This window comes from Vombatus ursinus, unplaced genomic scaffold, assembly GCF_900497805.2.
Source record: "Vombatus ursinus unplaced genomic scaffold, bare-nosed wombat genome assembly UNPS02014794.1, whole genome shotgun sequence".
Taxonomy (NCBI): Eukaryota; Metazoa; Chordata; class Mammalia; order Diprotodontia; family Vombatidae; genus Vombatus; species Vombatus ursinus.
In genome coordinates, this window is record NW_020954572.1 from 16,869,569 (window position 1) to 16,885,821 (window position 16,253).

The following is a 16,253-nucleotide window of genomic DNA, read 5'->3' on the forward strand; positions in this document are numbered from 1 at the left end:
TGCATAGCACATGACTGAGATATCTCTCTAATCATGCATGTCATCAATAGAAAAAGTATTGGAAGGACCTGGGTTCAAATCTCATCTCTGCACTTATTTATGTGACCTTATTAGTAACCCCAGAGGGGGTCACTGAGGAAGTGACTGTATTTGGGAGTGACTCACACAAGGGCAGGAAAGCCAAGCCTACCTGCTCAATGCCTTGTCCTGTGCAAGACTGTGGAGGTCTAAGGTAGGCAACTCAGTAATTCATGCCTATTAGTAGATCTGGGGAGACATACCATCCTAGGAGTGCCTAGTTTCCCCATGTGTAAATTAAGAAGGTTAGTTATAGCTAATAATAGCTAGCATTTACATAGTGGTATAAGGTTTGCAAAGTACTTTACAAAGGTGATCTTATCTTATCCTCACCACAACCCTGGGAGATAGGTACTATTATTATTCCCATTTTACTGATGAGAGGTTAAGTGATTTGCCCAGGTGCTATTATTATTCCCATTTTACAGATAAGAGGTTAAGTGATTTGCCCAGTGATTTGTCTGAGGTCAGATTTTAACTTGGGTCTTGTTGACTCTAGCATTCTATCTACAATGCCACTTAGCTCCTCCTAGGCTGGACTAGATGATCTCTAAGATCCCTTCCAGTTCTAATCTATGATCCCATGACCTTGAATGTCTTTCTTTGATTGCCATTTTTGCAGGCATCTATCTGCTCTATTTGCCATTATGGCTGCTGCCAATGAAGGCTTGTGAAGGTGGTAAGAACAGGAATAGGGCCAGGCATAGCAGCAGACAGGGAGAGAGGATACAAGAAATGCTGGTGCATCAGTCACATCATGGGTTTCTACCAGTATTAAGATGTTCATCTTGCTGGATTCATAGATAAGAAAACTGAGGCTTATATAAATGAAGTGACTTCTCCAAGGTTATACAATTAACTGGTGTCAGAGTTAGGTCTAAAGCTTCTAGCTCCCAATACTCTTTCTACTAGGTTGCCTTGCTTTTTTGATGGACTATTTCTCCTGTTGGTCAAGGTCATTTTTAGTTCAGTTCCAGTGTTCTAAGCTGTTAGCAACCCCACCCAGCTTAGTGTCAACTGCAGACTTTTTAAGGTACATTCTCAATTCCACTTCCTGGGCCATTGATAACACTTAAGATAATCCTCAAGTCTGCTTGCCCTACCCTGCCCTGAATATGATCAGTCTAGCCTGCCTGGAGCCTGACCATACTCCCTCTTTGGTCCTCTTGCTCTTTTCTCAATCAGATCCTTCATCGAGATTTCCAACAACTGCCTAGACAAGGCCCAGCTGGCTGAGGTGGTAGAATCCATGTTCCTTGAGTCTGGCTTCCAAAACAAGGAGGAGCTGACCTGGGAGGATTTCCACTTCATGCTGAGGGACCATGACAGCGACCTCCGCCTCACCCAGCTTTGTGTCAAAGGTAGAGGATGAAGAGGGAATGGAGCAGAAGGAATAATAATAAAAATAATAATAATAGCTAACATTTATATGGAATTACTATGTGCCGGAGACTATGCTTAGTGCTTAACAATTATTATCTCATTTGACCTTCACAATAATCCTAGGGGGTAGGTGCTTTTATTATCTCCATTTTACAGATGAGGAAACTGAGGCAGAGAGGTTAAGTGACCTGCCCAGGTCACAGACCTAGTAAGTGTCTGAGGCCAGATTTGAATTAAGATCTTCCTGACTCCAGTCCTGGCACTCTGTCCACCCTTTCAGGAAAAGAGACCCAAGGAGGAAATGGTCAAGAATGTAACTGAGATCTCTCTTGTGTGTGGGTATGTGTGTGAGCGTATGTATACACACATGTATGCATACACCAGACTCTTGTATATACATATATATACATATATATGTATATACACATATAAGCACACACATGTATATAGTCTTGTATATATTATATATGCAGACACATATACATATATACACTTATATAGTCTTGTATGTGTACATATATGTATATATGCAGACATACACATATATGTATGTGTGTGTTATCTAGCATGGTGCAGAAGAAATATTGGATTTGAAGTGGGAAGGCTGGGTTCAAATTTCATCTCTTCCACTTTAACTATGTGACATTGGGAGCAACACCAGGGAGAATCATTGAGGAAGTGACTGGTAAGACGTTTATAGGGCAAGTCAAAGCCTAAGAGAGAAAACTTTGGCATAGATCACAAGTAGTTGGGGATAGAAATGACAGGTTGCAGTTCAACTCTCTAGAACACAGGTTCTTAACCTTTATTTGTGTGCTGCACCCTTTGGGCAGTCTGGTGAAGTCTATGGAGCCCTTCTCAGGATTCATGTCTCAAATAAAATGCATCAAATAAAATACGCACGATGGCAAAGGAAACCAATTATATTTTTAAAGTTACCAAAATGTTCCTGGTACCCAAGTTAAGAATTCTTGCTCTAGAATAAGCAATTCAAACGTGGCCAGGTTTTAAGCAACATAGAAGGCAGCTAGGTGGATAGATTGCTGTACTTTGAGTCAAGAGAACATGAGTTCTAATGCTGCTTTATCCACTTACTTATGGATACTTACTAGTTGTGTGGCCCAAAGAAGGTGCCAACCACTTTTGGCCTCAGTTGCTTTATCTGTAAAGTGGAAATAATAATAGTACCCACCCCACAAAATTATGAGGATCAAATGAGCTAATATTATTATTTTAAAAATATATATTATTTTATTATTTAATATTTATTATAAATATTATATTTATATAATGTTACATGTTAAAACCATTTTTAACATTTAAAAAAGTTTTGAGTTCCAATGAGCTAAAATTAAAATGATTAATTTTTAATATTATTAACATTAAATATTAAAGTGCTCTACAAACTATAAAGCACCATAAAAAAAACCCCAACCATCATCATTATTATCATTAGAAAACCATCTACCCCAGAAGAGCACCAGGAAAAATGCCAAGGAGTGTATAATTGGGGAAAACATAAAATATTATTATTAAAAAATAAAAGAGGGGAAGAAAATCAAGGAGTACTGTAGATTGGGACATGAGAGAGAAATTTTGTTCCCTGGCCACCTTGCCTAGTCTATCTGGGTCAGAGACCCTAAGGAAACTTGTTTATCTGCTTGTTTTCCTCCCCAGGTGTTCCAGATATCTTTAAGCAGAATATCAGCAACCGAGTCTCCTTCATCGACAAAAACCGGACAGGAGGGTGAGCAGGGACCAGGGCTCTGAGACATTACAGTTGGGCCCCATGACCTTTCCTGAGCTACCACCTCCACTTTCTTCATTGTATAGCAAAGTGGAGACTGCTAAATTAACCCCTAAGCCAGCAGCAGTTTGATACCCCTTTTCTGGTACCCCCCCTCCTCCCACCACATCGCCTTAATCCATAGGATCTATAGCTGGAAAGGAATGACATTCTTGATCATTGAGAGATGGTAAATGGCTTGCTTGAGGTTAAGGCAGGGTGGTAGAGTATCAAAAGCACTGGCTTTGGAGACACAAAGGGCTTGAATTTAAATCTTAGCTCTCCCACTTGTGCCTGATGTTTCCTGTTTCCTCATATATAAAATGAGAAGGTTGGACCGTGTTCTCTCTCAGACCTCTTCTAGCTCTAACAGCACTAAAAAGGATCACACAGGTGGCAGAATTCAAGCCTAGACTTCTTGATTCCAACTCTAGAACTCTTCTTTTTTTTTAGCCAAAGACAAGGTTTATTAAAGAACTGCCATATTGCCAGATTCTTGAGGGATCTGAGAGTCTGTGAGGTATTGGCTAGATTCCAAGAATCTGAGCAGTGGCTAGACTTTAAGACTCTAAGCACCTTAATGGAGACAAGATGGACCTTATATGCAGAAAAACTGTGGGAGGGATCTAGGAGTGGCCAAGTAGTTTGAGGTAACTGGAGGAGGGGTTTAAGGAAGATCTGAATGGGAGTGGTCAGTAAGCTGGGGTGAACAGAACTCCTGGGACTTGGACAGTGGAGCCTACCTAGGATTAAGTATGGGACATGGCAGGGGGCCATAGGGAGGGCTAGGCTAGGTTAAAGGTAACAGAAATTGGGAGATTGAGTGTAGCCACAATGAAAGGCTAATTCATGGAATTATGGTCTCAGGTGAATGCCAGAGATTTGGCCAGGTGGGAAAGTCCAGGATTTTTTCTTTCTGGGGTCCAGATCCCAACCCCATCATTCCCTCCTCAAACAAATGGGACCCAAATTCTTTTGGGGTAAGGGTAAAAGGTCGTGGCTTCTGAAACTGCTTCCTGCTGGCAAGGGGTGTAGAGCTTTCCCTGCCTTGAGGGGGTCCCAAAGAGGAGGTTGACTGGAACAGAGCACAGGCTGCATCCAGGGAATGATGGGGGGACATTGGCTGGTACTCCCTGTTTGCTACCAACTGTAGGTGAATGGCCTGTACACAAATTTGGCAGAAAAAGAACTGCAGGGCCCAGCTATGACAGGATAAAACATCCTTAGCTCTGTTTGGATTCAGATAATTCAATTTTCCAACATGGATTCAGATAATTCAATTTTCCAACCATGCAGTATCAAATCCACCTCATAGCCAGACTCAGGAATAGCCAGGTGGGTAACATTCCCTTTCAAACGAACATAATAGAGAAACTGAGCCAGGAGGATCCCATCTCAGACTGAGGCTAAAATTGTCCTCTCAGCTTTTCCCAATGCTGACTTCCCACCAGTATAACATTCTCTGAGTAGCTTGTGGCATTTCTCTCAGGTGGTGGATTGTTTATTATCAATGGATTATGATCCATCAGACAATTCAAAATAAAATCCTAGGACCTTTTACCTCAAACAGCAAGTTTCATTAATCACAGCTTAGGAAAAACTTTTCCAGGATTTACATCTCAAACTTGAATTTGTCCTGGTATAAAAAGCCAAGCTTTAGAGATTCCCCCAAACAAGCTTTTTGGCAAGCTTACACATTAAAACAATAACCAACTATAGCCAAATTATTTTAGCAGTAACCACATTATGAAAAGTTGCTTGACATAACTGATAGAAAAAGTTCACCAATTTGAAACTTGAAACAAACCCATTACCAATCAGGTAACTTCAGTTTTGTTAAATGCATTTCCAGTTTACTTTACAGAGAGAATCAACATCTCATCATTAACAGTTAAAGCTACAACTTTAAAAGCGCATGCTTACCCAAGTTTGGAGAATAGCTTCTTTACCTTGAGTAGGATGTGCTGAACCTGAGTGATGCTTTTAGGCAAAGGTTGCCCTAGAGCCCAAGGCCATTGCCAGTGGGGCCCATGCTGTAGCTGCTGCCCCTCCCCCATCCTTTTCCCAGGTCGGGGAGGGAAAATCAAAGGTGAAGGGTAAAGGGTGAAACTCTCTTCTCCTAAGAGAGGGGTTAACAGATACCTTCTTGACTCAAGGGAAGGGAATGGGAAAAAGGAGTGACCAGGGTTGTAAGGAGGAGTTTCAAAACTCCTTAATGATCAATCACAAAACCTCTAGAATCTGCCAAGATATTTTTAGCTGTTCTAACTTTTCCCTGTAACCTCCTTGAAGGAGGATTCAAAAGTGTAGAGGGGAGTAAGTAAGCCTCAGGGAACCAAAAAGCAACTTCAATTTTTCCCAATTCCTTAGCACCGAGAGAACTGACAGAATTGGGCATACACAGCCTTGTAACTATCTGCCTGAAAAGTACCTCCAAAGCCTTGGTGCTTGGAGAGCAACCCCAACTGCAGAACATGAAAGCGGGGGGAGGCTTACATACCTTCCAGTCTTGGCTAGAGAACTTGGGGTTAGGTAGCTTCCTTGTACGGACCACCAAAATGTTGAGTGGGACCCCAAAATCACAACACGCTGGGCCTGCCCGAAATAATTCTACCCAAGCCTTCTTTCAGCCAAAGACAAGGTTTATTAGAACATCCATCATATTGGGCAGACTCTTAAGGAGTCTGAATGTTAGTGAGCTGTTGGCTAGATTATAAGAATCTGAACAGTAGTTAGATTTTAAGAATCTAAGCCTAGAACTCTTTTCATTACTCCATACTGTTTCCAGGTCTAAATGCAAGGCTGTCTGCTTCCATCCTCACTCATCTGCCAGGGATGTGCTGGAGCCAGCTCTAACTGACACTGAGAGCCAATTGTTAAATGTTCAATATGAGCATTTACACAGAGGAAATCAGCAAACTACAAATCAGGGCTTGGTTTATTGTTTTGTTGATTGTTTAGACCAAGGAAAGGGATAGAGAAAGATCAATGTAGTTTAAAGTTAAACGCTACAATTTTTCCCTGGAGAACTGGTTGTGAAATATTTTCCAGCATACCACTCCCATTCCCCCCAGTCTCTCTCTCTCTCTCTCTCTCTCTCTCTCTCTCTCTCTCTCTCTTTCTCTGTTGGAGGAAATCGGGGTGAAGTGACTTGCCCAGAGTCACACAGCTAGTAAGTATCTGAGGCCAGATTTAAACTCAGGTCCTCCTGACTCCAAGGCTGGTGCTCTATCCACTGCACAACCTAGCTGCCCCTCCCTTCAGGATGTTAGATTTCTCTCCCTTTCACTATTGTAGGACCAAAAAAATGAAGGGGACTATCAGAGGGAAAAGGAGCAGGGTTCTTAATTTATTTATATACTATCTGTCTCATTTCCTAATTTCTGCAAAGAGATGCTGATGAAAGATTATCCCTCCTCCTCCTCCCTGTACCTCTACCCTAATCCACTGGGGTTCCTCTCTCTTTTTTTTTTTTTTTTTTTTGCTGGGGTCTCTTAAATGCAAACAAAGAAAATATACCCTTTTGCTCTTTTCACAGCATTTACTCCAATGGAGTTGAGATTCTGTCCTCAGAGACCTCAGAGACCTCAGAGCCTGGCAGCGCTGGTATGAGGAAGAGATTTGGCAAGAAGTAAGTCTTGGAACCTTCAGCTGGAGACAGAGCTCATGAGCCTCTGAGACCTGACCCCTCTCTTTGGGGATTGATCCCCAGGAAAGGGGTCAAGTGACTACCTAAACTCTAATTTTTCTGTTGTAACCAGCTTTTGAGATGGCCTCTCCTAACCAAATACTTCCAAAGGCATCCATCTCAAAAGTCAGTTACAATGTCAATTCTCGGATCAAGGAATGCCTAGGCTCCCAAATCTTTGGGAAAGGGAGTAGTGTCAAGGAGCATGTGCATGTGGAGAAGAGAAAGGGAGGGATGCTAGGAAAGTCACCTGTCTCCTGGATATTTTAAGTAGATGAGCAAAGAAAGGACTAAGGATCTGAAACTAGATGGAGTAACCTGTAGAATGGGGTGGGGGCTTGCGGTATACTGGGAGATAGAAAGATAGCAGCCAGCCTGAAAAAATTAAGCTGAAACTTTTCTCCTTGCTTTAACCTTCCCTCAGTCCCTGAAAACCTCTCCTCAAGTTGATGCGCACAGGAAACAAAGTGAAAGTGGAGTTAGTATGAGATCAGGGCAGCCTCCTTCCCATTTACGGGGTTATGTCATGTTTTCCCTGCCTTGGAGGTAGAGGTGGGGGAAAGAGGTCTCCATGCCTGGAGGGTTCTTCCTCCTCATCTCTCTTTGCTTCTAGGAATCCTAAGTGTCTTTCAAAGCTCAGTTCAAGCACTACCTCCTATATGAGGCCTTTCCTGATCTCCCTTCAACTGCTAGTGCATTCCCTTTGCCCTCAAAATATCTTGTGTTTATTTTATATATTTACTTTTAAGAACATTTTAATTGATATCTTTTATTTTTATACCTGCCAGATTTTCCCCATTCCTACCACTTCCCAGAGAGTTAACCTTTCTAACAAAGAATTTATTTTATATTTACTTCCATATGTAAATGTTGTCTCCCCGGATACATTGTAAGCTCCTTGAAGGAAGGGCCTGTTTTATTTTGGTCTTCGAATCATTTTTTGCCTAGGAATTGGTTGATTGACTGATTATCGTTCTCCTAGGGCACACACTTATACTCCACGGCTATATACAGAGGCCCAGAGGGAAAAACTTCAAAGAGGTAAACTCTCTCAGAAGCTCCAGCAGTTCAAGCGCTTTGTGGAGAACTATCGTCGACATATCGTCTGCGTGGCTATCTTCTCTGCCATCTCTGCTGGGGTGTTTACCATGCAGGCTTACTGTAAGTTTCCCCGGGGTCTGGACATTGGGGGAGGGGAGAAGGAATTGGCAGCAGCCCTGATCCAAGAAAAAGAGTCTCTCCATGAGAATAAGGCACTACGGAGAGAAATAAGAGCCCTCCAATCCATTTAATCTGACACAGTCAAATAGGAATCAGTCAGTAAGCATTTATTAAATACCTAGTAGACTAAGCACTAAGCTAGGTCCTAGAGATCCAAACATAAAAATGAAACGTTCCCGGCCCTCAAGGATTTTACATTCTGAGGAAACAGTATGTACACAGTTAAGTATATACAAATATACATACATATGTGTGTGTATATATGTATATATATATATTTATTAAAATCACACAAATACAGGGTAGTTTTTTCTGAGTGGGGGAAGGAGAGGCACTAGCAGCTAAAAGAATAAGAAAGATCACATGGAGGAGGTGGTATCTGAGCAGAGCTTTGAAGGTAATTAGGGATTCTGAGAGGCAGAGGTGAGGGAGGTGGGGAATACATTTCAGGCATGGGGGAGAGCTTGGAGTGAGAAAATGGAGTATTGGGTGTGAGGAACAGCCAGTAGTTTAGTTTGGTGGGTACAGAGAATGTCTGAAGAAGAGTGATGGGAAACAAGACTGGGAAGGGAGGATGGAATCAGATTGTGGAAGGCTGTAAATGCCAAACGGAGACGTTTGGATGTGATCTCAGAATCAAAGATGGCCCCTGAGGCTTCTTGAACAAGAGAGTGTCATCATCAGACCTAGATCTTTAGGAATGTCACTCTAAATCAAACCCAAGAGTCTTGCTTTCGCTGTAATTCCTTTCAAATCTATGATGTTATGATCCCAGAGTTCTGTCCTCCAAGAAGCCCCATGTTTCTGGGCTCCTATGATTTGCACCCCAAAGGCCTTGACACAGATGCTCCCACTCCAATGCTGCTTCTACTCTTTCCCTCAGATTATGCCTTTGCCTCACCAAGCACGGGCATCTCACAGACTACACTCGTGGGCATCATCTTGTCCCGGGGCACGGCAGCCAGTGTCTCCTTCATGTTCTCCTACATCCTGCTCACCATGTGCCGCAACCTCATCACCTTCTTACGGGAGACCTTCATCAATCGCTACGTGCCCTTTGATGCTGCGGTGGACTTCCACCGTTGGATCGCCATGGCAGCTGTCATCCTAGCTAGTAAGTAACCCATGAAAGCATTCAGACCCTCCCCCCCCATTCCTTCTTCTTCCTTCACTCCCCATTCAAGCCTCTGATTGGAAAGTGGTACCCAAGTTGCCTCAAGTTGAGATGACTTTGGTGTTTAGCTTGGAGCCAGCCTCAAAGAGAAAAGATCATAGAATTTTTTAGGATTACAGATTTAGAGCTAGAAATGATCTTAGAAGCCACTGAAGCCAACAACATTATTTTACAGATGAAGAAACTGAGGCATAGAAAGGTTAAGTGATGCCCAAGTCACTCAGCTAGTAAGTGTCTGAGGTTGGATTTGAACCCAGATCTTCCTGACGAAGACCAATGCTCTATTTACTACTCCCCACTGTCTCTACTGTATATATCTCTCTCTCTCTATCTCTCTTTCTGTCTTAGTCTTCCTATTTCTCTGGCTGTACCTTTCTTTCACTTTTTCAGTCTCATTTCTCCTCCTATGTCTCTATATGAGAGTGACCCTATGTCTGTCTTTCACAGTCCTGCACAGTTGCGGCCACGTGGTAAACGTCTACATCTTCTCAGTCAGTCCACTCAGTGTGCTCTCCTGCATCTTCCCACATGTCGTTGTGAATGACGGGTCAGTACAGATACAGACAAATCCCAGGGTCAAATGGGAATTACCATAGGGGGCCATGAGATAACTTGTACTCTTGATAGTTTCTGGAGGTGGGAGATAGAGAACAGAAATGGCCCTAGAATCTCTACTTACTTGTCCAACCAGCTTTGTGGAGGTCACTGGGGCCCTGGGGGAATGTGGCAAGAAGCCTTTGAGGAGTAACTCAATGGGACTACTTCTTGCTTCAAGTAGAAGCAACTGTGTCTCTTTGGGCTGAGTGGCTAGCAATGGTTTTTTTGTGGAGCAGAGTTAGGTCCCTCCTTTGGTTCTCTTTGGAACCAGAAGATGAAAGCCATGGGAGCTTGGCAGGTTTGTCTAGCCTTTTCAGTTTATCGCCTCTTCTTAAACAGAGCTGCCCCAGCACTCAACCTGGACCAGCTAGGGGGTAGGGCCAATCACACTTGATCCTATTATCCCTCCACTCCATCCCTCTCTCTCTAAGCCACTTGTAGGGTATGCAAATGGTCTGGGGGAGGGGAGGGAGGGAGAGAGAGAGAATGTTGAGGCACTATCTCTTTCCCTGAAGAGATGGGCATCTTTCTAGGCTAGGGAAGGGCAGTCCTTTGTGGCAGATGCAGTTGCCCTATGGCTCCACTCACCATTTCTGACTTCCCTAACCCAGACACCCTTTCCTGTCCACCATTCCCCTATATATGTTATTTTCTCCCATTAGAATGTAAGCTCCTTGAGGGCAGGGACTGCTTTGGTTTTTGTATACACCATTCATACACCATTATGAGAGGTTTAGCCAGGCTTTAGTACTTGGAGTTGAGGAGAAGGAGGCACTTCATGAAGCAATGACTAGACCTGAGCCCTTCTGCTGGATGAGGCCAATACTCTCCACGATTTGAGGCTCAGTCTCTCTTTATCCATCAGGTCCCAGCTGCCTCATACGTACTATTGGTGGTTCTTTGAGAGTGTCCCAGGTAAGGAGAAGGGTGGTATAGGGAGTTGATAACAGGAGGTGGTAGGGAGACGTGTGAACCTCAGTTTCACTATTTGTAAAGTGAGTGGGTTGAACTAGTAGACTTCTACAATCTTTTTCAAGCTCAACATTCTGTGATTCTCTGGTTTTCTTTTCTCCTTGTGTTTCTTGGTGTTTGTATACCTGTCTGCAATGGTAAGGGAGAAAGCTAATGAGATCCTCAAATGTCTATCCTTCCTTTTTGGGACACAAACTCACTTGTTCATCTCCGTGGAAGCAGGCTGACTGAAGACTAGACCTACCCAGGGTCCATTTGGCTATCTGTGCAGAGTATGCTCTGGGACCTTGGGAGGAATAAGCTAGCTGACAGTGTATTTCCTGGGGGAGAGGGCTCTCTCTAAACTTGAAGTAGGACAAAATAATGGAGGCTCAGTCACAGAGGTAAGGTCAAGTTCCCTCCCATGGATTGACCCCCACTAACCCATCCCTTCCACTTCCCTAGGCATGTCAGGAGTGCTTCTACTAGCTGTCCTGGCTATCATGTACGTCTTCGCCTCCCATCGCTTTCGCCAACGCAGTTTCCAAGCCTTCTGGCTGACCCATCATCTCTACATCGTGCTCTACATCCTGGTGAGGGGTGACATGATTGAGGCAGGGCATCAGAGAAAGAAATGAGTATCCCGAAAGGAGGAGAGAATAGACAAAGGGATCTGCTACCTCCAGTTTCTGGGCATAGTGGAAACTTAGTCTAGACTCAGCAGTCCTCATGCTTGAAATCGGCCTTGACCCAACCTGGCAGGGGTGAGACTTGAGAGAGGACAGAGCCAGGGGATACCAGTGGGTCTGAGCTCACCAATGGGCTTTTTTTTCCAGCTCATCATCCATGGAAGTTTTGCCCTGATCCAGTTGCCCAGTTTCTACCTTTACTTCCTGGTTCCAGCTATTATCTATTGTGGGGACAAGTTGATGAGCTTGAGCCGGAAGAAGGTGGAGATCAGTGTGCTGAAGGCTGAGCTCCTGCCCTCAGGTATGGGGCTCTGCCTGGGCATAAAAACCAACTGCTGGAGGACCATGGGATCGAGATCCTATGGATTCACAGAGCCCTGTGAGACAACCTTCACTCCTGCACCATTCCTGAAGAGTGTCTCCTGTAGAAACACTATTGGAATTGGGCTTAAATTTCTGACGGGGAAAGATAATTGACAAATTGATAAATGATAGACAACTAACTTGTGGAGAAGACGAGGAAACGTAAAGACTTAGGTGTCTGATACAAAGAAAGGCAAAAAACAATCCTGCCCTTAAAGAGCTTAATAGGGGAGACAAGGTGGAAATAACTAGGTACGTATAAGATATATTATGAGGAAAGGGACAACGCAGGGCCACTTTTTTCCTCCTTTCATCGCCTCCACCCCTCCACACACATATGTAGGGTAATAGACAAAATGATGAGATGATCCAGAGAAAACTCCAACAACCTCTCAGGAGTCTGGGATTCCCCAAGCCCTAGTACCTCGGCCTCAGCATCTAGAACCAAAAGGCTCTGGTGTCTGAGATAAACCCTAGTGGGAGGAGGAACTGAGAGATAGAACACGGAGCATAGGAGCTCTGGAATTGGTCAAGTAGCTGGGCTCTTGGGTCATGCTGTTACATGTAAGCTCCTCCAGGCAAGGGACTGTTTTGCCTTTGTATCTCATAGTGCCTCACACAGGGCTCGGCACATAGAAGGTAATTAAATATTTGTTGATTAGTCAATTGAATCAGGAAAGGGTGAGCCAGTGACCTCGGCTCAACATGGCTGCCTACTTCCCAATTCTTGCCCTGACATTTCTCTGGCTCCTCAGGAACCTCATGGGTTGTAGGAATGGGAAAGGATTACTGCCAGCATTCATCTATGAGAGGAATTCCTAAGGATGCCTTCTGATCTTGTTCATAATAGATCTTTGATCAATGTTTGTTGGATTGTATTAACCTGTGTCCTCTTTCCTGTTCCCTTTCCTACCAGGTGTGACCTACCTGCAGTTCCAGCGGCCCCAGGGCTTTGAGTACAAATCAGGGCAATGGGTACGTATTGCCAGTTTGTCCCTGGGTACCACAGAATACCATCCTTTCACACTCACCTCTGCGCCCCATGAGGACACACTCAGTCTGCACATCAGAGCTGTGGGACCCTGGACTACGCGACTTAGAGAGATCTACTCACTTCCACCAAGCGACAGCTCTCCATTATATCCTAAGGTATCTCCCTCTCCTCCCTGACTCTGGGGGCCAGAAATGCCAAATAATATCGGGATCCCTTGAGCATACCCTGGGTATAATGGTACCAGATTCCCCAAAGATTACTTCTAGCTGTTACTTTCAGATGTTGTAAGATAGTGCATGTCCTGAGTTGGGCAAAGAGGAAACAGGGGTGCTCTTAGAAGCCAGCCCTTATTGACTCCCACATTAAGTCTTCTCTTCCCCTTCCTTTTCACTTTCCCATTTCTGGCCTCACTGGCAGGTTGGGTAGACAGAATTTTCTTATCTCCCTCTTCCTCCTGGCAGCTGTACCTGGATGGCCCATTTGGAGAAGGCCATCAAGAGTGGCATAAGTTTGAGGTGTCTGTGCTGGTGGGTGGGGGCATTGGAGTAACCCCCTTTGCCTCCATCCTCAAAGACCTGGTCTTCAAGTCATCAGTGAATAGCCAACTGCTTTGCAAGAAGGTGAGAGTCTCTCCCTAGTCCCACCTAGGCAGGAGGAGAGAGAGAATTATTCTGCCATATTGTTTTGGGGTGACATGTAGCTGCTTTGGTCAATCATGGCAAATTTACAGTTTTCAATTCAATTCAACAAACATTTTTAAAACACTAACAATGTACCAGGCACTCTCCTTGGGACGTAAAGACTAAAAAACTCAAGGAGTTTACCTTCAATTGGGGTAGTAAGGAGAAAGCCCCAAGGGGAAAAGGAGGGGATATACAGCCCAGAGTTTCTCTGCTGCTGACGTCTACTGGCTAGGTACCTCCTGCCTCACTCTTTCGCTGTGGGAGGCTGGTGGGGAGCCTGAGAGAGATGTCATGGGTGCTAATTAGGGGCAGCCTAGTCTTGGGATCCCCTTGGGTGGCAAATTCATCACCTGAGCATGACCTTGGTGTCCCAAGATCTACTTCATCTGGGTGACGAGGACCCAAAGGCAGTTTGAGTGGCTGGCAGACATCATCCGGGAGGTGGAGGAGAATGACCGGCAGGACCTGGTGTCTGTGCACATCTACATCACCCAGCTGGCTGAGAAGTTTGACCTTAGGACCACCATGTTGGTGAGGGCTGGCTGGGGTTCCAATCTGCACAGCCCTGACTCTGGCCCAGCTTCCTTTTCTATCCCTCTCCCCTACCCTGACTCTTTGCTTTTCAGCCCAACCTCAGCATCTTTTTCTTGGGTTCTGTGCTCCATCTTTGGGTGTAGCCTGAGTTTCTCCCTTCCTTCTCTTAGTACATCTGTGAGCGGCACTTCCAGAAGGTGCTGAACCGGAGCCTCTTCACCGGCCTACGCTCCATCACCCACTTTGGTCGGCCCCCCTTTGGCCCCTTCTTCAGCTCCCTGCAGGAGGTCCACCCAGAGGTGAGTCCCTAGCTCCATGCTCTGAAACCCTGGAGGCAAACTCCATTCTATCCCCACCTTTGAATGGTCATCAGACAGATAGAGATTTCTTGGCTCCCATTTGTGTAGGGTGAAGTCTCCAGTTTGGAATTCCTATCATTACCCTCCACCTTCACCCCACTAGAACTTCTAAGTCTAGGGTCAGGGTCCTATTCACTCTGCACTATAGTATCAACCCTGGGAAACCATTTCCTCCCTGGGGAGTCTGCAACCCTAAGCCTGTGGGTCTCTTTCACTTCCAAATCACCCCCAGGTGCAGAAGATTGGGGTGTTCAGCTGTGGTCCCCCTGGCATGACCAAGAACGTGGAAAAAGCCTGTCAACTCATCAACCGACAGGACCAGGCTCACTTCATACACCATTATGAGAACTTCTGACCAGCTCCATTTGGCTCCTGGAAATGGTGCAACGCTTCATGAAGGAAAGCCCTAGCCCTAACCTCACCATGCTGCTATGTATATCTAGACTATCTTCATGCCATATTATTGTGTTCCAGCCTCCCCTGAAAACCCGGAGCTTCAGCTCTAGCTCCCACCCTGAGCCACCTGGGCATCTGATCAGTGAACATTCAACATAACTAGCCTGCCCCAGACCCTCTCTGCTTCTAGGCTATCTTCACACCATCAGTGCACACATATGGCACCCTCTTCCCTAGCCCTTCCCCATTACTGCTCTCTCTTTTCCTCTGGGAGAGGTAAAATTAACATTATCATTCCTAGAAAGGATGAGTCAATTAGTTGCCCTATGACTCCACTCACCATTCCTGACTTCCCTAACCCAGACACTCCTCCCTATCTACCATTCCCCTATATATGTTATTTTCCTCCATTAGAATGTAAGCTCCTTGAGGGCAGGGACTGCTTTGGTTTTTGACACATAGGCCAGTGTCAGAGTCAGGACTTGGATTCAGGTCTTAGTGGCTCCAAGATTAGCTCTCTCTCCTTTACCCCAAGCTGCCTCCTCAGGTGCTTACTTTAGGCTTTGCGTTACTTGACTCTTTCTCAGCTCCTCTCTTTTTTTTTTTAAAGGTTAAATAGATTTTTTTATTGATACAGTACCTCCAGTTGCCTGTCATTTTTTCTAGTCATTTATGAACCAGAATCATACTGCTGATTACTTATTACCACTAATAGATGATTGTATAATACTGACCAGAAAGGTTACTCATCTCACAGAAAACTTCCATGACAAGCACCATGATCTGTATTGTAGAAACACAGCAGGGCCATAAACAGTATCAAAGAAGTTTTGTTAACTCAGTAATGATGATTATTACATACCAGAAAGCAATCACACTAGTTACTAGTAAAAGTTTACAAACATTAAAAAGTGCATAATAACATCTGGAGCCATTAAGGCCTGAAAAAAAGACACCAGTTTATCTTAACAATTTAAAAATCAAAATGAAACCAAAAAGAAAAAAAATAAACAAACAAACCCCAATCAGCAGGGCTTTACTTATGTGATTAGTGTCCACATGATTATGATGGGATCATTTCTTCACTTTTTTTCATCCATTCACTGGGAGATGGATTTTCCCCCAAAAATCAAAGCAGTAGCACAAATCTACACTTTAGCAACAAAAAATTAGGTCCTCCAGAAAGACACATTTCTAATTCTTGGAATGACTTTTTCCCCCTCTCTTTTTCCCTCTCAAAAGTTTAAAAGTGATAAAAAAAAATCAAGTTCTAAAAGCTCCCAAACCTGGAAGAAAAAGATGAACTGACATATTGATTCCCAATTCCTGAAGAAACAGCTAGCAAGGGACAGGCAAA

General features: G+C 44.3%; 1 protein-coding gene across 1 annotated transcript in view; it reads left to right on the top strand.

The window, feature by feature from the left end:
* The window catches only part of LOC114049002 (dual oxidase 2-like), a 28,265-nt gene extending 12,807 nt beyond the window's left edge, over nucleotides 1–15,458 (top strand). The window contains exons 19-32 of the mRNA XM_027870182.1: nucleotides 1,264–1,439; nucleotides 3,139–3,208; nucleotides 6,786–6,878; nucleotides 7,918–8,096; nucleotides 9,040–9,270; nucleotides 9,778–9,877; nucleotides 10,793–10,842; nucleotides 11,344–11,471; nucleotides 11,715–11,868; nucleotides 12,847–13,079; nucleotides 13,386–13,544; nucleotides 13,983–14,138; nucleotides 14,312–14,440; nucleotides 14,733–15,458. Of these exons, the coding sequence (XP_027725983.1) occupies nucleotides 1,264–1,439; nucleotides 3,139–3,208; nucleotides 6,786–6,878; nucleotides 7,918–8,096; nucleotides 9,040–9,270; nucleotides 9,778–9,877; nucleotides 10,793–10,842; nucleotides 11,344–11,471; nucleotides 11,715–11,868; nucleotides 12,847–13,079; nucleotides 13,386–13,544; nucleotides 13,983–14,138; nucleotides 14,312–14,440; nucleotides 14,733–14,855 (1,981 nt within the window). The 3' untranslated portion in view covers nucleotides 14,856–15,458. The remainder of the gene's footprint in view (nucleotides 1–1,263; nucleotides 1,440–3,138; nucleotides 3,209–6,785; nucleotides 6,879–7,917; nucleotides 8,097–9,039; nucleotides 9,271–9,777; nucleotides 9,878–10,792; nucleotides 10,843–11,343; nucleotides 11,472–11,714; nucleotides 11,869–12,846; nucleotides 13,080–13,385; nucleotides 13,545–13,982; nucleotides 14,139–14,311; nucleotides 14,441–14,732) is intronic.
* Nucleotides 15,459–16,253: the final 795 nt, after the last annotated feature.